We start from the raw sequence: 25,467 nt of genomic DNA, 5'->3' as shown, positions 1-25,467 counted from the left end.
AAAGAGAAAAAGTTCTAACGCAACTAATCAAATATGATTGGTGCAAATCTTCGCGGATTCATCAATAGCTTCGCCAAAAATGTTCCAGTGGCCAAGCCAAGGAATGGATTACGTCAGATGTTTCAGAGAGACAAGTTTTTTTTCCTCCTTTTGCTAGATATTATGTATAATGACTAATATTCAAATTAGCTATTACAAATAATTGATAAGTTATCCATCTAACCATACCTTCAAAAAATGCAAATTTGCATTCATGAAACACTTAAAGAACACTTAATGTTATTTCAATGTAAGATAACATATTTTCACAGTAATTTTCGATGCACCTAATATATTAAGGGAAATGAAAGAGCATTAAATACTTAGCAAAGTCGTAGATATTTGATAATTTCCTAGCATTCCTGAAATTAAATATTTGCTGTCAAGAAAGGCATTAAATGTAGAGCGAATTCCAAAAACAAAAAATTAAGAATAATAATCAACTGGCAAAAAAAATGAAGTGAATGTAAAAATGAAGAAATATTTCTTTATAGTTCTCCATATGTAAATCAGACAATTTGAATTCAAAACCATTTTGAGCATGGGTCAAAATCAAGTTTTCTAGCAAAATTGTTTCTTATTAGTGTTAAACTAGTGACTAAATTTCGAAAGTAGTTTATAGTCGCTACATTTTAAAATAAGTAGTTGTAATTAACTACATTTTTTAATAGTAGTTGTAATTAACTGAAGCAAAATCTAGTTTTTTCAACAAAAACTTTTGTTATTGTCAGCGCAATTCTACACATCAAAGAATTAGCGAAGAAAAACAATTATATACATCAATGAACAAACCAACTAATACTACTCTAATTTGCTACACTAATACATTTTTTCAATATAGTTGACGTATTAATTCCTTTTTAATTTTGCTTAAATAGGTGGTTTATTAATATATAGAAAGGAAACTATTAAAAATATAATATTTCAAAATTTTATATGCTTTATTTTTAACATTTACATTACATTTTAAGAAATCATCAAAAACTGTATAAATATAGTATTATCTATGTATGTTATAAGTTTTTGAAGGGGAAATGAGTTTTTAACAAGAATGATAACATCACATCGGGAATCACAACATTTTTCTTCAAGCAGGCTTTATATTATATTTCCTCAGTTAGAATGCACTATCTACGGTCGCCGTTTCTAATATGTTGACTGACTAAAATTTTCAACCAATATTACCTGTTCCGGTAAAGGCTAGAGAAATATTGTTTTCGAAGAAATACAATATTTTACATTTCAGCTGATTACTACATTTATATCAACTGCCATAAAGGTTGGTAGTTTCATAAAACGCAAGAGTGAAAAAAATCTGATAAAGATTTGAGATCCATCTGAAGTAGAAAAAAATAAGCTTTTAGATTTAGACGAATGTTCAAACTCCATTTTTGCAATCAATGGAATGTGTAACTTTAGTACCAAATCCACAAAAGTATCATTTTTCAAGATTTCATTTCATCTGACTCACAAACAACTTTATTGAATCAAACCTCAAATAATGCACATTTCATTGATAGAAAAAAAAATCGAAAGCTTGACGATTTATGAAAACAATAGTCAGCGTTTGAAACAGTAGAATAAAAAAAAATATCTAAAAATACATATTATATCCTATTTTTGAAAACTCCTTCTCAATCTTTAACGATTGGTTTCTATAGCAACATAGAAGCTTGGCTCTGAATAATGTATATTATAACGATTTTATGTATGCGTTGATTACTTGGTTATCAATCATTGTAAAATCCAACATTTTTTTATCACTATAACGTATTTCATATATAAACCTTCTTTTAAAGCAATAAAGAGAGTGTATAGAAAAGATAGAAAAGTCGAAATCCTCAGGATTCAGATAAAAAGTCTCTTGACTTTTTATATTTTATTGCTTTTTTAAATGGACGATTTTATTTCTTTCACCATTTTGTTTTTCCAGATTCTTCACGTTTTTTTAAAGTAGAAATTTCTCGTATAGTACGATTTTCTCTGAGTTTTCCAACCTGTTGAAATATTAAAAGTAAATTTATCCGTTGATCTTATTTTAAACTAAGTAAATTTGATTAGAGCTTAAGCGAAAACAAAACTGAGTATTTCTAACAAAATATTTATAATACAAATGATGAAAAGGATTTTTTTTAATTATATAAAATAATTTTATAAAAATAAGGAGGAAATGGTAATACAAATAATCAAAAAAAAAAAAAAAAACTCAGAAATATTTTTTTTTAAAAATTCTTTCAAATAATAAATTATATTCTACAAATAAAAAAGGCAATATTATTTTGAAAATTATAACAAATCGCTTCCTTTAAAGGATAAACAGATGTTTCCTAAAATTGACATTTTGATAATGATAAAATTATTTTAATTTAGAGTAAAAAATGGATACTCCAATTTCACGAAACTTTCTTCGTTTTTGTACTGATAATCTTTATTTTTGTAACGAATAATAATAGTGTAATGATAATCTTAGAGTCAAGGTTATTAGAAATCAACTTTAAAATAGACTTTTATTCTTTTAAATTTTAGAAGTTTTTAGTGTGAAGTAAAACTACTCTCTCTCTAAGTTTTATTATTAAGCATATTTCAAATTGAATCCAGTTGGTTTTAATCTAAGCTCGTTATATACGTTCAATTGTATTTTATTGGCAGATTGTAACAAATTTATTAGACATTAATTATGAAATAGTCTTTTCTTCATAAATTTTAAAAGTTTTTAGTCTCAAAGGGGATTATCAAAGGGGATTCAACTGGCTTCATAAAAACCTGGCATAATACTTAATAGAATTTTAGACAAAAAAATATTCGAAGTTAATCTTAAAATTGTCTTTTATTCACATAAATGCTTGAAATATTTAGATTAAAGCAAAATTATTGTATCTCTATTACTTTAAAGCATTTTTTCTAAGTGGATCCAGTTGTTTTTGATAAAAACTAGTCTTCGCTTTAAATTGAATTTTAGATAGATAAAAGCAAACTTATTAGAAACTAACCTTAAGTTAGTCTTTTTTTCCCGTAAATCTTAACTCCTAAAACTATCGTATCTCTAACAAGCATTATTTAAGGGAGTCTAGTTGGTTTTGATCAAAACACACCCTATACTTTTAATTGAATTTTAGTCAGATTGTAATAACTGCATTAGAAACTAATCTTAAATTAGTCTTTTGTCTTTTAAATTTTCGAAGTCTTAGATGTTAAGTTAATCTAGCCTATCTTCAGAAAAAAATTGTTATTGAAGATGTAGTTGGTTTGATAAAAACACATCACATACTTTGAATTGAATACTAAGCAAATTGTATCAAACCTATTAGAAATTAATTTTAAAGAGTCTTTTTGTGTTCCTCATAAATTTTAAATGTCTTAAGCCTAAAATAAATTCACAGTATCTGTAACATTTTAAAGCATTATTTTAAAATGAATCCATCTGGTTTTGATCTAAACAGGTCTTAAATTTTTAATAAAATATTAGACAGATTTTTAGATACTTGTATATAAACCAACCACAAAATATTTCTTTTTTTTACGTTAATTTTAAAATTCTTTAGTGTGAAGTCAAATTCGATTTTTTTTTACTCTTTTAAAATGAAAAGGAATAAAAGTAAAGTATGAAAAGGTAATATTTGAAAAGCACATCGACCTCTTCAAATACGGGCCTAAACAAAATCAAAGTAAATTCCTTTCTCTTCTTCCCCAATTGTTCTCAGCATAATTATCAGTGAACAAGAACTTTGATTAAACCAACCGTAACTTCAAGTAAAGAAATGCCTTTGTCATGTAAATTACTAAAGGATTTGAATATCAACTTACCTGCTTACACTATTTAAGTCGCCGCCTAATTAAAAGGAAAACTTCAGTTTCTGAATCAGAGCTCTACTTTTAATTTGAAGAATTTTTAAATAGATTTTTTGTTATCTGAGAAAACGGTTTTAAATAGATAGATTCAATAATTACAATGAAACAAAATTAATGAAAGTAGGTTATTCTGATTAGAAAACATCACTAAATAATCCATTTATATTAAGACACTTAAGGTAGTCATCAAACTTGCTAATGCCAACTAGACAAACCATTTTATATATTAATTTGTTAAATGTTCTTTATTTGCTCAAATGAATGTTTTTCTTTCTCTCTTTAAGAAGTTATTTAATTAGAGAGTAATGAGAACATTTGTTCAACAAATCAGAAGCGGAAATAAAATAGCTTATTAGAAAACAATGGCATATTTTATGTTTTTATCGTCATTGAAAGTATGATTATACGTATTCATCCCTCCGTTTTGAATAAATTTATGAGAGAAGTAAAAATTCATTCTGCAATCTTGATTTTGTAATAAATAATTCGAAATTTATATTTAAATTTCTTTTGATAAGACATTTAATTCACCAGAGGTATATTAATTTATGTATTCTTGTTATTTTAATTTAGTAACAATTTTTATCTATTTTAATGTAACCAACTTTTGTTTTAAGATTTTATAGCTGTACGAACAGAACTTTATTACAACTAAGAAGAAGTAATTTACACGTTTTATTAAAAGCAGAAACATCAAATACCATTTTTAGTGCAAATACTTTGACACAATTATTGAGCCCGTGTACTGATGGTGATACTTGTTCTAGTACAGAAGCGATTATTTATTCCTACTATCGGGTTGAAGGGAAAGTTCTGTCGTATTTTAAAGAAAATATTTGAATTCATTTATAAAAATATGCGTTTAATATTAATCAATTTTATATGCTTCATTATTTGTTACAACCTGTTGCCATCTTTCAGGTAACCTGAGAATTCCTGTTTTGTAGAAGTTCTCGTCCTTAGAATTGAAATAGTCAGCAACTGCCTTGGAAACACTTACAAAAAACTTGAATTTTTTACCCGTTAGATAATTTTGCAGAGATCTGAACAGATAACAGTCTGATGGTGCAATGTCAGGTGAATACGGTGGGTGACTAAGGATTTCCCATCCTAACGCATTCAGTTTTTGAAGTGTCACCATTGCAGTATGCGGGCGAGCATTATCGTGGTGGAACACTATTCCTTTTCTGGACGCTAATGTTGGCCTTTTTTCCTTGATAGCTGCTTTTAATTTATCTAGTTGATTGCAGTACAGAACCGTGTTGATGGTTTTTCCCTGTTTCTGCAACTCGTAGTACACTGGACCTTTTCTGTCCCACCACAAACAAAGCAGTACTTTTCGCTGATGGATACTTGGTTTTGGAACTGTTGCTGACGATGTTCCTGGTTTGCAGTAGGATTTTTTTCTCTTAATATTCTCGTAAAGATTCCCGTAAAGAGACTCGTAAAGATTGTCTCTAATCAGATGTGATAAACACATTCTTACACGATCAGACAAATTCTTTTCCGTTATTTCATGTGGAACCCAAACACTTTGCTTTAACACAAACCCAAGAGATTTAATGTGATCTCCAACAGTTGTATGATGAATGCCAAATTCTTCTGCAATTTGTCGACTTGTTAAATGTGGATTATTTTCCAACATGGATTGCAAAACATCACTATTGATTGACGACAGTACTTTCCCTCCAACCCAATAAATACCGAGGGGAAAGAACGGTTTATGTCAATAAAAGTTGATTCTGTGAAGTAAAAGAGATGAAACTGTTTTACCTTAACACGGTCCATTTTTAAACACTTTTAGAAATTTTTAGGGAAAAAAATGGTTAAGTAAAAATTTGTGTAATTGGTATTTTCTCATATTAAAACGAATCAGTTAAATAGCCATAAATAAGATGTTCAAACTGCTAACCGTGAGAAAAACCACTTATTAATTGTGAAATTTTATGAGTGGTGGCGAAATTCGGTGACATTTTGAATAGAGAAATTTTTAATATGATTTTGATCAACTTCATTTGATTTCCCCAAGTTAACGAACAGAAGGATTTCTGTATCATGATCTGTGGCGGAATAATAGCCAAGTCGTGGCAAATACCGAGCAGTGGTCTATGAGAGTCTAAAAAAATAAATAAATGAATAAATAAAAGAAAAAAAACAGAAAGGAAAAAATTCAGAACTCGTAGCTAACCCGGGCGAACCTCTACAAGTTTTTTTTTTCTTTTTTAAAAAATTTTCAAGTTTTAAATCCATTTAGTGCCTTGGTGGCTGTAGTTGGTGCAACGGACCTCAATATGGAAATATAACCAAATTAAAGATGGATAATATACAAAATACAAGATTTTAGCTCTAAAAAAATGAGAGAGTAGGATCGAGTTTAATTTTAGAATTTTAATTTCTACTCACAAAATTTTGCCAATACAATTTTGTAATTTACGTTTTCAGAAAAGTAATTACTATTACTCATTAGCCTGTTTTTATATTCCTAAAAAATTATTATAATAAATAATTATTCTAAGAAATAATTATTATAATAATAATTTAAAAATTATTGAAATAATAAATTAAAAATTTTTTTTTGTATAATTTTCATTGAGAGAACATTTCAGAATTATCCAAATGTAATTTCGTTAGTTTAAACGATAATAATAAAAAAGAAATTACCTAGACGTATTTATGGTTGAACATATTTATAGACTTATTTTTAAATCTTTACTTCTCAAGTACCAGATGATAAGTTAGCAAAACATGATGGAATTTAGTGTTTCTAAGCTCTCCAGCTGTTTACCTCGGGTAATCAGACTCTGTAAACTCTACATCAGTGTAATCAACATCTCCATTTAAGAGGGTAAGCCTCATTTTCTAAGTACCTCGATGCCTCATCTTCTTATTGTCGTAACGTTAAAAATAATCCTTAATCACCTTTCTTGTAACAAAAATCAAAACTTGAAACGTAAATTTGATCAAAAATAGAAGAAATCTTCGAAAGTATAAACGCAGAGCCGTAGTAGCTATGTGGATAGGGCACACTCCTCATAATTCGAAATCCAGAGATTGCTGGTTGATACGAATTCCGCACCCTGCTCACACCGAACTCAGTGCTGACGTAAAACATCCCCAGTGGTAGATGGATCATGGGTTAGAGTCACCTTGCCGTCAGGCAAACTGTGAGAGGTTTTTGTGGTTTTCCTCTATATGTAAAGCAAAAGCGGGTTTGTTGCTTCCAGAAAGTCCTCCACGAAGGCAAAGTTCTCTCAATGAATGATCCAGGAGTTCCTTTGTCTTCTGGATCGAGATCAAAATTACAAGGCCACGGAATCGAATATTGGTAGTCGTAAACTCAAAATCGAGTTTGCTTTTAAGCGACGGTGATAAAATAGAAAGAAAGTATAATTCTTTCGTTACCACTGTAAAAATCTTGATTAAAAAGCGTAAAGGTTAACAGTTCTGTGTTTTATATTATGAAGGCTGTTCTGATAGATTGTTAAGGAAATGGTAGCAAATAGATTCCTTGAAAATCTTTTTAGAAATAAAAATGTGTTTTTTCATCATATTATAACAATAGATTCATATTTCGATTATTTATTTACTATTCACGAGTCGCGTGTTATGAATTTAGTGGCAATTTTACTTTAAATTTTACGTGAAAGGAATAGCATTATTTCACAGTTTAAGATACTTTACTCTACTTTAGAACCAGATACGGACAGACATTAAAAATGAACTCTGAAATTGAATTTACTGAGACATAATAGAGTGAGAATCAATTTTATTTCCATCTGTAAGCGTTGAAAGAATGTGATTAGGCGCTTTCATTTTGAAAACGATAAGAAAAACTTTTAAATCAGTCACTAACTCGGGAAAACAAGAGAAAAGGTTTTATAACCCCTTAGAAATAATCAATTAATTACAGAAATCATCACAGCTCATTAAACATAGTATTAACTAAAAATCCTCTCGGAGAATTATTTTTGGAAAGCTATGAGGTGGTAACTATGCAATACCACGTGAAAAATCCTCATTCACTTGAATGAACTCTATAGCAAACTTATTATAGAAGTTAATTAGTTTCCAAAGAAACAACGTAAAATCAGATCGAAGAATAATCCAAGCATGATCTAAGTTCTCCCTCTTTCATTACCCTATTCTTTGCCTTGGGCCTTGAGAACTTATCACTATTTCTAATTGACGCTACATACGAAAATGAATATTTCAAGTGTATTACGGCAAAATGGTTCTGTTGTAATTAATTTTATACGAGCACGGACGCCTTGTCTAACGGGTTAGAGACCCTGAAAATGAACTTAAGCGCCTTGAATAAGAGGACACTCAAAATATAAAAATGTTTTTACAATACTTTAACTAACAGTTGAAGAGTAGGGCTCTTTGATGTAACCTTAATTTAATTAAACGATTTAGCGTCATAAATTGTTATACTCTTTAAGTTTCTGAAAGTTTTTGTGCTATAACTTTCGGGTATTTTACCATAAACAGCCGTTAGTAAAGTGAAGAAGCTAGTAATCATTTGTGTTTATTAAAAGTATTATATTAATAATGCCAACACAGTGGTCCCCAACCTTTTGAGACGTGTGGACCACTAATTTTTTAAATTAACTACATGCCAGGAAAAGAACAAACAAAATGAAGAATAGTGTCAAACATGCTGCACGAGAAGAATTAAAATAAATAAATAAAATATTGAGAGTTGTCACATCTTACGAAAACTAGTAAAACGATCGGAAAATTCGGAATTAGACATCGAGATTTATATTGGTTTAAACTCTCGATCGGTGGCCAAGGGTCAGTACCACGCTGTCAGCGGCTATTGGGCTGGTAACTACTAGTCTAGCAGACCCGTTATTGCGCGTTCTTGCTCTAGGCATGACCCAAAATTTTTTTTTTCTGCTTTCAAATTAACATTTTGAGGACGCATATAAGTTTGCATTCAACACTACACTCAATTTTTTCAAATAAATATATCTAATTACAAAATCACGAGTTTTGAAAGTTTAATTTTATTGTGAAAGCTAATAGAAGGAAACTTTAACTTCTCCATTTCAATATGGGCATCACTATAATTATATTTAAGAAGCCTACGAACCTTGCATTGTAAAAATTTTGGTGAAATTATTTCCCGAATATGGTGTAGAACAACCCTAGTAATTGTATAAAGCAACGCCAAATAGAGCGTTCAAATGTACTTTAAAAGGTGTAGTTATTTTTAAACACTGATAAAAATAAAACATAATTACACTAAGCTCACGCGCATTAACACCATTCGTGAAATAATTTTACTCACAAAAGTGCCAACTTTGTGACAGTTTAAATTCGAGTAGGAAATATCGTGAATTTGTTGTTGTCTTGCATGCTTCTATATATCTTAACTGTAAAACTATGGTGTAATGCCTGTCTAAGTTTGGTTGGTAAACAATTGCATAACTTACAAAAGTATTTCGACCTATTAAATAATTTAATAAAAATTGAGAAATAATTATTAAAAATTATCTTTCACGCTGGATTATCTTTGAATAAGCAAATTTTATCATTGTGTGAAAAAATAATTTGATCCTCTTTAGAATTTTTCTGGATATAGCAAAATATTTATAGCGTGAACTTAATAATAAGGAGTCCAAACTTGAGTTCTAGTACGTTAAAATCCGATAATTAGGTGAAAAGTTATTCAGGGTGTTAATTTTTTGCAGTGCATATCCAACCAAGGTGTATTAGGATAGGTATGTTACAGCTGCAGGCTTATCATTGCAACTCATTATGAAGAAAGCCTGGTACCAAGATTACAAAACAGTAAGCACGCATCGTTTGTCCTGTAATTCCATGATGCTTCTCTCTGGAGAGTCGATTGTTGTTGCTTTTAGATTTTGCCTTTTGTTGTCGATTGCTGTCACCTTTTGTTTGTCGATTGTTGTTGCCTTTCTTTTGAAGGTTTAGGAAAGTGCAAAATGGTTTGCATTCCCCTTGGTGATGTTTTATTAAAAAATTTCGTTGGCCACTATTTTTGACGCTGATTTTTTTGAGTTTTAGAGTCATTGCCCTATAATCAATGCAATGATGTTTTTTTGGTAAATGGCCATTTTTCCGGTATTCCTTACACTGATATTTTTTATGTAAATGGCCATTGCCCAGTATTTTTAAATTTGCGATTCTTAAGTGCAAGGGTTATTGATCGGCATTTATTACACTGGTATTTTTCTTAATCTAAATAATATGAAATTTTAAAAATTCTTCTGGCAAAGAAATTATTCTAACAACTGAAAAAGAAAACGAATGATTATAGTAACATACAATGAATATTAATACAAAGTGAAGGGAATTTGAAGAATCGGAATGCTTTTAAACGCAAGTAGTAAGGTGACATAGTATTTTCAATTTTCAAATACCTAAATTGAAAACAAATACTGTCTGTTGTATCTGTTTCAGGAAAAATGATGACAGGTATTTCCTCCAAATCATTACTTGTAAAAGATATCGATCAATACAATCCCCATAAGGAAGCATTTTGGAATTGAAAGACTAGTGCTATAAGCTTCCGTTATATTGCTGCTTAAAGAGTTTCTGAGTAAAACAGAAACTTTCTGCGTATGCTAATGGTGGAACTCGCTTTGCAGAAGATCAAAAAATCCTGTTTGTTGCTTTGATACTAAGTCTGTTGCCATCATACATATAATCACAGTTTAAGTGCCTTAATCTTGAAGCAAAGCTATAATTTTAAGCCATTTAAGTTATTTACTATTTATAAAAATGGCCAATTTGGCGAAATTTTTTCACTCTGATAAAATGTATTCAAATCAATAAATAAAAATAATTTCAATTTTTTTTAACCCAGATTAGGCAGCGTTGGAGATACTATTTAAATATTAGAAATTGAATCATTAAAGCGCTTCACAAAATTGTGGCTTTTCTTCATAGTGACGTTTTGCGCAAAATTAGCGTAGATCTAAATATAGCCTCTACTTTACCTGTTAGTTACGAATAACTGTTATAAAATCATGATTACATTAAAAATAGCGCATTATTATTAAAAAAAAGCAATATTTCGCGCAGCGATAGAGCCCTCGAAAGCTTTAAGTTGTACTGAGGGATTTCATACCTATTCATTTGTGCACTTTAACGATATACATTGCATATTGCTTATATTGTAGAACTTTTTATGTTACAGACATATAAATTTGAAACATATTGCACTTATGAATGTAATTGGCACTTTCTATATCAAAATTGTTGCATATTTCGATGTGAGAAATGCTGTTAACATCGCCAATTGCCACATTGTTGCCTTACTGGCGTGAACCTCAGTTATTAATATTTGTAAAAATATAACACACCTTGGCCTTGGATGTATTTCTTAATAGAAACACTAAATCCAACCTTAATAGACACACTTAACACTAACTTTTGTTACTTTGGTAGGATAAAGATAACTGACAGTTATCTTTATCCTACCAAAGTAACAGAAGAAACCGATCCATCCTATGTGCTTCTCATTGGATAAATTATATATTTGATTTCACTTGAACCTTTAAAGACGCTTTCATTGGTAGGTTAATGTGTACTAGAATCCAAAGGTGGTATATTGTTAAATACATAACTGTAACAATTGAGCCACATTCTTTTTTAATTGTTGTAAAAATATTTCAATATTTTTTTTAATATGGAAATGGAATTATTAGATCATAAGAGTAGAGGAATATTGGAGGCAAAAAAGCAACGAAAACAAAGAAAAACAAAATAATACAAAAGGGAAATTCTGTGAAAATGTAGAAAACAATCCCTCATCAGTCACACAAAACTGAGCGAAAAATCCTTTTTTTTCTTCCGTTTTTTTTTCATTTTCGCCACCAGCCATTGTTCTTTCTTAGGCATTTCTTTTTTTTCTTGTTGAATGCTTTATTGGTTGCAACTATTCTAAACCGGACAACTACATTAAAGTTTCAATCATTAGGGATATTATCTTGAAGCTTTTTGCTGCAACAGTAACTACAGACGTATTTCTTACAGATTATTGAAGAAATTATTTTGAGTATAAAATGAAATACATTTCAAGGTTTTAACCGAAATTGCTTCTTATCTGTAATTGGTAGATATTGAAAAATATCCAAACTTAATACTTCGTCTTAAAGTCCCATTGGAACAAGTAAAAGACTTAAGCATTATTAAACCTTCAAGAATTGTGAAATGTTCCTCGCCTAAAATTTAATGACGCAATTCTTTCAATCGACATATATTTGATTAACAATTGAAAAAAAATAGTTCGAGTATTATAATATAGTATAATTCTAAGTTATAAACCATAAGAGTTTATCTTTAATTGATTGTCGTTAAAAAAGAGAAAAACTTTTCCATCTTAAAACAGCTTTTTAATGACTTAAGTATTATTAAACCTCCTTGAACTGTGAAAATGTTCCAAATTTGAAATTCAATGCCGCAATAGTTTCAATAGATATATATTTTGTTAATAATTAAAAACATTATTTCAAGTATTTCAATAAAATATACTTTACAATTCTAAGGAATAAGAATATCTTAATTGGTAGGCGTTAAAAAAAGAAAATATTTCCGATCTCAAAACAGTTTCTTAAAGTCCCAAAGGAACAAGCAAAATATTTAAGTATTATAAAACCTCTAAGAACTGTGAAAATGTTTCTAGCATATAATTCAATGCCACAATTGTCTCAATAGACATATATTTTATTAACAATCGTAAAAAAAAATTATATCGAGTATTTCAATAAAATATACTTCGAAACTCTAAGCCGTAACAGTTTTTGTCTTTAATTGATTGGCTTTAAAAAAAGAAAGACTTTCCGATCTCCAAACAGCTTTTTAAAAGACTTAAGTATTTTTGAAACTCTTTAAACTGTGAAAATCTTCCTAACCTGAAATTGAATACCGTAATAGTTTCAATAGACATATATTTTATTAACAATCGTAAAAAAATTATATCGAGTATCTCAATAAAGTATACTTCGAAGTTCTAAGCCGTAAGAGTTTCTTATCTTTAATTGATCGGCGTTAAAATAAGAAAGACTTTCCGATCTCAAAACAGCTTTTTAAATGACTTAAGTATTTTTAAAACTCTTTGAACTGTGAAAATGCTCCTAACCTGAAATTGAATACCGTAATAGTTTCAATAGATATATATTTTATTAACTACCGAAAAAAATTATTTTGAATATTCCAATAAAATATGCTTTAAAATTCAAAGAAGTAAGAATTTCTTATTTTTAGTTGTCATGCGTTAAAAAAAGGAAGCATTTCCGATCTCAAAACAGCTTTTTAAAGTACCAATGGAACTAGTAAGAAACTTAAACCCCTTTGAACTGTGAAAATGTTCTTAGAATAAATTTCAGTGCCGCAATCGTTTCAATAGTCATATATTTTATTAATAATTGAAAAAATTATTTCGCGTATTCCAATAAAATATACTTTAAAATTCAAAAGAGTAAGAATTTCTTATCTTTAATTGGTAAGCGTTAAAAAAAAAAGGAAAAACTTTCCGATCTCAAAACAGCTTTTCAAGGTCCCAGTGGAACAGGTAAAAGATTTAAGTATTATTAAACCTCTTTGAGCTGTGAAAATGTTTCTAACCTGAAATCCAATACCGCAATCATTTCAATAGACATACATTTTATTAACAACTGAAAAAAATTATTTCGAGTATTTCAATAAAGTATACTTCCAAGCTCTAAGCCATAAGAGTTTCTTATCTTCAATTGGTAAGCGTTAAAAAAAAAAAAAAACTTTCTGATCTCAAAACAGCTTTTTAAAGAACAACTGGAACTAGTAAGAAACTTAAACCCCTTTGAACTGTGAAAATGTTCTTAGAATAAATTTCAGTGCCGCAATCGTTTCAATAGACATATATTTTATTAATAATTGAAAAAATTATTTCGCGTATTCCAATGAAATATACTTTAAAATTCAAAGGAGTAAGAATTTCTTATCTTTAATTGGTAAGCGTTTAAAAAAAAGGAAAAACTTTCCGATCTCAAAACAGCTTTTTAAAGTCCCAGTGGAACAGGTAAAAGATTTAAGTATTATTAAACCTCTTTGAGCTGTGAAAATGTTTCTAACCTGAAATCCAATACCGCAATCATTTCAATAGACATACATTTTATTAACAACTGAAAAAAATTATTTCGAGTATTTCAATAAAGTATACTTCCAAACTCTAAGTCATAAGAGTTTCTTATCTTCAATTGGTAAGCGTTAAAAAAAAAAAAAAACTTTCTGATCTCAAAACAGCTTTTTAAAGAACAACTGGAACTAGTAAGAAACTTAAACCACTTTGAACTGTGAAAATGTTCTTAGAATAAATTTCAGTGCCGCAATCGTTTCAATAGACATATATTTTATTAATAATTGAAAAAATTATTTCGCGTATTCCAATAAAATATACTTTAAAATTCAAAAGAGTAAGAATTTCTTATCTTTAATTGGTAAGTGTTAAAAAAAGGGAAAAACTTTCCGATCTCAAATCAGCTTTTTAAAGTCCCAGTGGAACAGGTAAAAGATTTAAGTATTATTAAACCTCTTTAAGCTGTGAAAATGTTTCTAGCTTGAAATCCAATACCACAATCACTTCAATAGACATACATTTTACTGACAACTGAAAAAAATATTTCGAATATTACAATAAAATATACTTCTATGCTCTAAACCATAAGTGTTTCTTATCTTCAATTAGTATGCATTAAAAGAAAAATCCGATCTCAAAACAGCTTTTTAAAGAACAAATAGAACAAGTAAGAGACTTAAACCTCTTTGAACTATGAAAATGTTCTTAGAATAAATTTCAGTGCCACAATCGTTTCAATAGACATATATTTTATTAATAATTGAAAAAATTATTTCGCGTATTCCAATAAAATATACTTTAAAATTCAAAAGAGTAAGAATTTCTTATCTTTAATTGGTAAGTGTTAAAAAAAGGGAAAAACTTTCCGATCTCAAATCAGCTTTTTAAAGTCCCAGTGGAACAGGTAAAAGATTTAAGTATTATTAAACCTCTTTAAGCTGTGAAAATGTTTCTAGCTTGAAATCCAATACCACAATCACTTCAATAGACATACATTTTACTGACAACTGAAAAAAATATTTCGAATATTACAATAAAATATACTTCTATGCTCTAAACCATAAGTGTTTCTTATCTTCAATTAGTATGCATTAAAAGAAAAATCCGATCTCAAAACAGCTTTTTAAAGAACAAATAGAACAAGTAAGAGACTTAAACCTCTTTGAACTATGAAAATGTTCTTAGAATAAATTTCAGTGCCGCAATCGTTTCAATAGACATATATTTTATTAATAATTGAAAAAATTATTTCGCGTATTCCAATAAAATATACTTTAAAATTCAAAAGAGTAAGAATTTCTTATCTTTAATTGGTAAGTGTTAAAAAAAGGGAAAAACTTTCCGATCTCAAATCAGCTTTTTAAAGTCCCAGTGGAACAGGTAAAAGATTTAAGTATTATTAAACCTCTTTAAGCTGTGAAAATGTTTCTAGCTTGAAATCCAATACCACAATCACTTCAATAGACATACATTTTACTGACAACTGAAAAAAATATTTCGAATATTACAATAAAATATACTTCTATGCTCTAAACCATAAGTGTTTCTTATCTTCAATTAGTATGCATTAAAAGAAAAATCCGATCTCAAAACAGCTTTTTAAAGAACAAATAGAACAAGTAAGAGACTTAAACCTCTTTGAACTATGAAAATGTTCTTAGAATAAATTTCAGTGCCACAATCGGTTCAATAGTCACATATTTTATTAATAATTGAAAAAATTACTTCGCGTATTCCAATAAAATATACTTTAAAATTCAAAGGAGTAAGAATTTCTTATCTTTAATTGGTAAGCGTTAAAAAAAAGGAAAAACTTTCCGATCTCAAAACAGCTTTTTAAAGTCCCTATGGAACAAGTAAAAGACTTAAGTATTATTAAACCTCTTTGAACTGTGAAAAAATTCTTATCCTAAAATAATGAGGCTTCTTTCCTAAAAAACTGTAAACAGAAAAAAAACACTCTTTTATCATAGCGAATGAAATTACAAAAGAAACTTAAAGCAATGTTCAGATGTTCCCTTTTTTACTTCCTTATTTACTTATTTAACTTCCTTCTTTTAATTCTGTAAATTGAAAACCGTAGTTCTCTAGAGACGGAAAAGCAGTGCGAAAAGTGAATTTCAGACCGAATAGAAGTCAGTAAGAGAAAGAACACCTGCTATACAGAAGTTGAATACATTTACATTTTAAGAATAGCTTTGTTTCATGCTTTCACAGACATTTTCATGTTGAGATTGTTTTTCTATGTTCCCTTAATTTTATTTCCTTTTTCTTTTCGACTGTGTTCAATTTTAGTCCATCGCATATCATATACGATTTAAATGAGCTTTTATTTTTTGATTTCCTCTTTTTTTATATTTACCTTACTTTCCTTTTTTAGAAATCGACTGCAATTTTTCGATTATACTTTTCGATTGTTCTGAAATAAAGCAAATCGTACTTATGTATTTGCATTTAATTTGTTAATTACTGTGCTCTGATTTATTTTATCCATTAAAAAAGATTCTGCAGGTAACAGTCTTACAATTACGCTTCGTTTTGTATAGTTTATGCTAAACCGATAGGGAAAAGCTGATGTAGCGACGCAAATAAATGGTATTATGTTTCAATGTTTCCATTTTTATTTATATAATGGAGTCAAAAAACTTTATTATTTCATTTTAATTTTTTAGAAATAGATTAGAGTTAAGCTAATCTTAATAATTGTTTTTAAAAAAGCAAATTATTGCCTGTTCCGGGTATGTTAATAACCTTCTATTTCATATTTAGGATTTAAGAATTTCTCAGGGCCCGGAATAACATGTTGGCAGGACGTTGGACTCATGCTTGTGAGTGCGGGAATTCGAGTCATCTACCAGATATTCCCCGTGAACAAAATGGAGACTGGTACAAGTTAAATCTGCCGGGGTCACAAATTCCTACAAGTTCCCATAACAAATCAATACCTCTGAGGGTACTGAATTGGAGATTGGTGGCTTTCTGGTTCAGGTCTGGTTACGATCAGCGGATGGATAAAAGGTGCGTGAATGAGTCCTCCCTGTGAAACAAGTTGTGACGTATGTGTGTGGTAAAATCGTATTTTTGGCCATAGATGGCCAAAACACTTGGCCAAAGGTTGTTCATATCTATCTATAGGCTGTTTATATGAATCCAAAAGAGTTGGTTATCTGTTACGAATTGACGACAATGCAGTAAACTGTGCAATAATATAAGGTATTTTTGAGGCTATTTTGAGTTTGAAAGATGTAAAAAAATGCACATCAGGTTGAAGATGAAGTTATGTTTTGCACCAAAAATAACTTCATTAATGAATCTCAATTTCAACCTCATTTACACCTCACAAAATCAACCTTGTATATAACTCAGCTATACTTTTAGTTGAGATTGGTCGAAATTATTCGCTTCTCAGATATAATTATTTGAAGTGTAAAAAAAATAATTTGCACCTCCAAAACAATTTCGCTACGCTGGTTGCTCTAAAGTACATTTCAATCAAATTTAAGTGTGAATAAAACAACTTTATACACCTTGATTATGAACCTTGGGAGGTTGATATTTGATGGTTATTTTTGAAGTCAACTTCAAATAAACCTCAAATCAACTTTAAAAACACTTTGAATTTTTGTAAGATAAGTAATGGCTATGAAATATATACATGTTTACAACAAATATCTTGCACCGCAGTAAGCTCCAATTAACAATCAAGCAACCAAGACTGGCTAACAGTGGAATTAATGTTCAACTGACTAATTAAAGCATTCCTCAGTAGAGGGCACTGTTGTAATAATAAACTGTTTAGGGAAAGTACCAAGTAACACCGAACAACACTGTCATCCTGCATTGCTATAGTACTCTTACTGTTAATAATATGACGTGCTATTTATCATACAGTTTTCAAATCCTTTTAACTTTAGCGGAAGATATTAAAAACTTAAGTAACGCACAAAACATAATAACCATTACATTGTACTCATGACGTGATTTTGATTATCTAAAATCGATTTTTAGTGGACGAATTTTTAGAATTTATAAAATACATAAAAACCAAATAAATGATAAAATTATGATAAAATAGGTGAAATCTCAATAATAAAGTTTTCTAGAACATCAAGCCAACTAAGCGGAGGGATACCCTATTATGATTTTATCCAGTTTTTTTTATAAATATGAATGGTTTTTGTGTATTTACATTTAGCGCTAGACGAGCCGTGCCTGACTGCAAAGCCAATGGTTGCTGGTTCAAATCCTGCTCAGGGGATGGATGCTTTTCTCTAGGGGTTGTTCCCTGTAGTGTGATGTATGAATGTGGCCCATTCTATAAACTGGTATTTGTAGTAGTGTGGCGTGGATAATGTTGCTCACCCCCGTGACTTAGCTTCGCAGGTGCCAACTAGGTAACGTTAAATGAGCAGCACATTCGGCATCTTCGGCACGATCGAAAGTTCCGTGCCTGTCTTTAGAAGAAAAAAAAACTCTTAGCGCAAGTATATTTCAAGCATAGTTACAGAATTGCAATTGTTTTTGCAAAATGTATTACTCGATTTCACGTGTCACGCGAATACTAAAAAGGTGAAACCACCAGATGTTATTGATTTCATCAGCGTGGAACCATACTTTTGGAGAAACATTTACCATCTAAGTTGTGTCGTACAGTCCATCTTACTCAAACATTTATACAAAATATTCCATAAGCTCTGAATTGGATTTTAGTATCAAATTTTAATGCAAATAAACAAAATATTGTTGTGATTTTCCACTATAAATATTTTTTAAATTCTAACTGTTAGGAATAGGACAAGTATTTGTCATGCTTTGCTGGAAAATAAATTTTTTTTTATTCCTCTATATTTGTTTTGACTAATGTGAATGCATAATATAAAAAAAATGATTTTTCTATCCATAAAAGGATTTCATGATATATATATATATATATATATATATATATATATATATATATTTTTTTTTTTTTCCTTAATGGCGGGTACTTGGGATGTATTGTCCCTTTGGCCTCTAAGGTCAAAACTGCTACTCTCTTCTCGTTACCCAGTGGTCACCTGTGGAGAAGCCACGGCGGTGGAGCAGCATCGACCACGTCACACAACCACAAAACCGTTTATAGGGCCGGTCACATTCACGCACAAAGGAGAAAGGACATAGAATACATAGAGAGAGTAAGAAACATCCATGTCCATCCACTGAACATCCACTAAGTACCACTTGTTTTTTCTTGTTGTGTAAACGTATATGCCATTCAAAAGCAATGTACCTTCAAACACGAACATACGCGTGGAATTATCAATCTATTTATCTATCTATCTATCTATCTATCTATCTATCTATCTATATATATATATATATATATATATATATATATATATATATATATATATATATATATATATATATATATATATATATATATATATATATATATATGGGTCATTCTCACGAAAACTGTCATTTTTCAGTTCATAAAATCCCAAAAAAGTAAAGTGAATAAAAAGCTCTGAAACTTTTTATATTAATAGAAATATGTAATGACATTATAAAGAAAGTATATATCCTATAAATTATACTTAATATTTAAATAAATTAATTTTTTAAATAATTAATTTATAATTAATTAATTTATAATTAATTAATTTATAATTAATTAATTTATAATTAATTAATTTATAATTGATTAATTTATAATTAATTAATTTATAATTAATTAATTTATGGTAATTAATAATTAATTAATTTAATAAATTAATTTATTAATTTTTTAATTTATTTTTCAAATTAATTAATAAGAAAATTAATTATTTTCACTATTTAAAAAGTGAGGGAATGACACTAATAGTGAGGGAATGATATTTTATTTTAATACATGTTTTTATCTAAGTTACATCTACCTAAAGTTTGAAAATGATAACATACTAAGTATATCTAATATTTATTACAATTTAGTCTTATATATTTAATAGTTTTTACAGGTTTGGGAAATAAAATTGGCTGGCACGATTGAACAAAAAAAAAGTTAATAATATACTCATCTTGAATCATTCCCTCACTTCAGCGTCATTCCCTCACTTTATACACTAGTGAGGGAATGACGAATTCAATAAAATTTAAAAGTAACAGTTAGGCCTAATTAATTTCTGAAGTCAATCACATACAATTATATTCATACAAGAAAGCAACATTTAATTATCCACTTTCTCGATGAAGTTGTATTTTATTTTACTCTAAAAAATGACATGAGGGAATGACAAATGTTAAAAATTTTACCTGGTTTGATTCATTCAAATTTATTCCACAGCAAAGCTTCTTTAAGTTGACGATGGAAACATACTGCAATTTTGTTCTATGATGCCAGTTGTTAACTTCTGAAGTTTTTATTAAAATATTTTTATTCTAAGAATATCGCAGGTGATAAGAACATTGTTGTGAGGGAATGACGCGAAACACTGGGGACAAAGTTTAAAATAGTGCTGTGTTAATATTTTTATCAGAAATTAAGTTTAAAATTGATTTTCTGAATTCTATATTTCAGTATTCGGAAATAAAAAACACGAATTTGTAAAAAAAATTTTTTTATTTCAGAAACAATTTTTTTCTTTTTTTAAATCAGCAGTGGGGACAAGTGAGGGAATGACATATTGGTATATTTTAAATACCTAAAATAAATAAAAAATGAAAATTGATAATTTTATTTTTATTCTTTTGTTAGCTTGCATTCTGAAGGACACTTTCCCTGAATTTTTTTTTTCGTAAGCTGTAAAACAAACATAAAATATACTGGGGACATGAAAATGACTGTTTTAGTGAGAATGACCCATATATAGTCATCATTCCAGAGTTTATTTATCTGTATATCTTATTTAATTATTATAATTCTCTGATTTACCGTTTCCACTAAAAAGGATGCTCATTTTTTTAAAGTAATAGTTTTCCATGCAATTCTTTTTTCTTACTCATAATTTTTTGATAAATGTTAAGGAAAAATCTATGTAACTATGTAGAAACAAAATTCCAATAAATTATTTGTATTTCTTGAAGAGGAATAATAATGTTTGAAGTTTTTTAATTTTCCCCATAATTGTTTCATATTTCCTTTTAAATCAAATGCAATTTCCATTTAACTTTTTACGTTTATATTGAAATTAAGCGAATCATAATTCTAATAAGATTCCTGTAACAAATTGAAAGAGTGGTTAGATGTAATGGGCTAAAATTCACTAGTCATTTTTAAATGCAGTTAGCTTTGCATTATTTCTTTTCATATTCCTTTTATTTTTTAGAAATCAAAGACACATATGAGCAATCCCCGATGCAATATTTAAGAATTACATTTAGAGTATGACCATTTGAGTGTCGCAAGATATAATTTTTTTAGAAAAATAAATAAGTAAATAAAAAAAAATCAAAGAGTACTTTTGCGTTTAATACTAGAAATTGATTAGAAGAAAGCGAAAACGTGTTTGTTAAGCAGCCGGGTTGTCTTAAAAATATAGAAGAAGAACTGTGCATTTACCTGTTTATTTTTTAAAATTAGAGTGAAAATACAACAAGCTTCGAATACATAGCTTAAATAACTTATTTCAACTGTAAACAGGCACATTTCTTTGGGCACATTGGACTTACAGATTGTGCATTTTAAACCATTTTGGGGATTTCATTTATTTTATATTGCTTGATACCATGGAAGAAGATAAATAATTAAATACAATTTAAGGAAAATTCTCGACATATTATCAAATTAATTAAAGCGGAAATGCAGTAAAAATAATTGTAAAAAGAAAACCTTTCCTGAAATGCAATTTTTTAGGTGCCTGAGGGTCGTAGTTAAATATTTTAAGTGATTTAGTTTGTTTTATGCTTTTATAATTACGTATTGCCCCTGGTTACGCAAATTTAACGAAATATTTCATTGAATTCTTTTCATAAAACGCGCTTTTTGTGTTCGAGTTTTTGAATAATTTATTCTTTATGCATTAAAATTAAAAAAAATAATAAAGGTTACGTTAAAAACTCAAATTAGTCGTTTGTTACATCTAAAGTTAATGTATTAATTTGACATTCTACATGATTGCAATTTTATGAATGTTAGTTTCAGTTTAAAATTAAAATAATTCGAGTCTACTAATTCGGCTTATAAAACGTCAGTATATATATATAAAGCGATTCAAGTTATTTAAAAAATAACAGTTGTAATAAAAAAAATTATATCTAGGAAACTATTCATTTGATTCATTTCAGTTTTTAATTTAAAATCATAATTTTTTAGATTGTTCAAGAATAAATAATATTGGAAATTTATATTAATAAAATTTCATAAAAACCATTTTATACACTCTCAAAGTAGGAGAAACGTGGAACGAGGCGAGATAGTGCAGGGCTGCCATTTGTCGAAGAGTGAGAGAGCTGCGTGTTCGTTGGCTGTGGTCACCAAAGAAGAGAGATGATCTGTAGGGGTTGGCTGGATTAGAATCCAGAGTCTCGAATTTTAAAAAAAGTCCTACATTTAAAATTCGATTTCTATAGAACTATTCGACGAATTTCGCTCAAATTTTGTATTTAGATAAAAAAATTATATTCTTTAAGATGACTTAAAGATTTTTATACCTTACAATTCAAAATGTTATCTACTATTATTAAATAAAATAATAAAAAAATAATGAATAATTTCAGATTTAATGTATCGTCTATACGTGATTAAAAATATTTCTGTTACTCCTGATTTAAAATATGCCCTGCATTAATTAATTTGCATATTTAAGGTTACTCTTTCAAATCCCTAAGATTACTTCATAGTCCGTGATAACCCAGTGCTCATATCAAACGGTATGCAGGATTTTACGATCTTTTTTTATTATTTGGGTACTGCATAGTGCGAAAAAAAGATCGGACTAACTAGAATAACTTTTGACCTAACCATCGAATCTTCACGTTCTAGGACTCAATCATAATGGCTGGAGAGGGTGACCTCAAATATGCTAATTAATAAATTCGGACAATATTTAAAGTTACGAAATCAGAAACATAACTCTTCACTTTTTTTGGCTATCAAATAGATTTTTTTTTGCAGTTTTGCTCTGCTCAGAGATGTTTGATTAATTTTTTGTATTATTTAAAAAATTTATTGTTAAATTTATATTTGAAAAAAAAATTAAACACTTACATTAAGAGTGTCCATTATGAAAAGTTCCTTTGAATAAATTTTTTTGTTAAATGTGCTTTATTTCAATCATGATTATTAAACAAATGGTATTTTTTTAAGAAAATGTAAAAAGAAGTACGTTGAAAAAAATAAAGAAACTGAAACTGAAGTTCTTCTTCCACAGTTAAAAATAATTAGAAAATGTAAAAATATATCGAAGAAGCATGAAATGAAGAGGAAAATTTATTGCAAAGAAGATAAATGCCAGATAAATTTTATTTTCTCTTTAAAAACAAATCCATTTCACTGGAAAAGTTAAAAACAGAGCAATAAATTTTGAACAGTTAATACACTGTATTGGTATCTCTTTAATTCCTAAACGTAATTAAATTGTATCTAAAGACATTATTTCTCCCTTTATCAATTCAATCCTTAAATGAATTCCTTTCTTTATAATTAACTTGAGACTAAAAGCAAACAGTTTAAAGCGAAATCTATTTATATCCTGACTGTAACAGATTAATCTGTGCCTATTATTTTATATGATTAAGATTGTAGCATTTTAGTCGAATATGATAATGATATTGTGATGCCATAATAGGCATTGCATATTTCCTAGCTTTTAATTTTTTTTTATTTCATGAATAAATTTTTTTAAGTAATACTTAATTAAACCAATTATTTAATTTTTATTACATTTTATAAAAAGTTAATATAAATATTTTATTCTTTTTTCTAACAATCAATATAACTGCTAACTTTTTATTTTATTTTAATGCAAATGTAAAACTCATTAATTCACTGTTACTACTAAATCGAAAGCAAAATATATTTATAACTCTTTATTTTTAACTTCTATTACCACATAAATGTCTAATTATCTTATTAAACTTTCGAGTAGACTCAACCTATTTTTGTAATAAATAAATTTATGGGGTTCGAACTTTAAAGGAAAAAAATCTGTACTATGAACAAACATATGTATCATGCAAAGATATGATACGAAGTGTCATACGAATATGCTGCTATCAAATAAAACTTGCTTTGAGTCTACTTGAGTGGTTCCTAAGAGACAAGTATACAGCTTGCTCTCTTAGCAGAAAATATTTTCATAGTTGTAACTGAATTTATATTTTAATGTATGATAATAATGTACGAAATAGTTTTGCGAAACTCAACCCAGAAAGTATGTTTTTATTTCTGAATTATTAACTTAAAATATCGTCAGCATTAGTTTATTAACATATTTAAAGGTTAAAGTCTTGAACCATTAAGATTGAGTCTTAGCAAGTGAAAATCCGATCATTCAAAATCTAAATTTACTCAGAGTGTTTTTTTCGCATTATTTTTTTTTCTCGTATAAGATTTTCTCATATATTGTCCTTTTTGTAACTTTCATAAAAAGAGTGACAATTATAGTTTGTGCTAGAATGGCATAAATTGTCGATCAATTTCTATTTTTTCTTGTGGGAGAAATGAAATTATAAACATTTTTTCTTAAGAGCTATAAAATATAAAACAATTAAACAAAATTACTTTCTAGGCTGACTTTTGTTTTCATACCTACATATTAAGAAAATCTCAGAGCTTTTATGAATCCTTTTTATTTTGTGTTAGGTCCAGCAATCAAGATTGCCTTATGGCAAAAAAGGTTATGCTGGTTGTCTTAGGATGGTTTATGCAGTCCACCTATCTTCAGATCGCTGGGTAGCACCTTGTCTGGGAAGTAAAGGCGGCCTGTGCAAACTGCTGACCACTTTGCCATACTTATGCCACTGATCGCAGAATTGAAGAGCCTTAACCTACATGACCCCCCTGGACCCCGGCTATTATTGGAATGCTTTACAATGCAGGTTGCCTTAACTGCCTTTTCATTTATATCATATATATTTTTGTTTCAAAAAAATCCAAAATTATAATTTTCATTTTATAATTTAAGTAATGCAAAATGTATTAAAGAGTGCCATTGCCTAAAATATGCTTAAAATATAATAGAGTGCCTAAAATATTATAAAATAAGTATTACAAATTAACAAAAGTAAGCGAAAAATAAATTACTATTTTTATATTATTTTTTGCATTCTAAATCCTTATTTTTATCAATCCTGATTATAAAATTACATTTAAATATGCAACTAAATATTAGTGTTTACAATTTATTAAAGTATTTGAATGAATAAAAAACTTTAACTTGCTTCAAGAAGTTTATCTGGGCTGTTCGAAAAAGTTTGGATAATGCCTTAAGGTTAAAGAAGTTCGAACGCTTTCGGACATTTTTTGAATCAGAACATTCATTGTTCCGCAACAATTCTTTTTCATTCACACTGGAAATATTTTACTAGAA

The 25,467-nt window shown here is 28.6% G+C and overlaps 1 protein-coding gene across 2 annotated transcripts in view; it reads left to right on the top strand.

The window, feature by feature from the left end:
* LOC139427251 (uncharacterized) overlaps window positions 1-25,238 on the top strand; it is a 148,162-nt gene extending 122,924 nt beyond the window's left edge. Inside the window, exons 1-2 of one of the 2 annotated variants that reach the window (XM_087155807.1) lie at window positions 16,757-16,996; window positions 24,741-25,238. In XM_087155807.1, the coding sequence (XP_087011933.1) occupies window positions 16,779-16,996; window positions 24,741-24,834 (312 nt within the window). In that variant the 5' untranslated portion in view covers window positions 16,757-16,778 and the 3' untranslated portion in view covers window positions 24,835-25,238. Of the gene's footprint in view, window positions 1-16,756; window positions 16,997-24,740 lie in introns of those variants that run through there. The other variant, XR_015430772.1, reaches the window with a different exon arrangement.
* Window positions 25,239-25,467: the final 229 nt, after the last annotated feature.

This window comes from Parasteatoda tepidariorum, chromosome 12 (assembly GCF_982258835.1).
Source record: "Parasteatoda tepidariorum strain Cologne lab strain chromosome 12, Ptep-v5.0, whole genome shotgun sequence".
Lineage (NCBI taxonomy): Eukaryota > Metazoa > Arthropoda > Arachnida > Araneae > Theridiidae > Parasteatoda > Parasteatoda tepidariorum.
The sequence above is the reverse complement of the archived record's forward strand: the minus strand, read 5'-3'. Positions and strand labels throughout refer to the sequence as shown.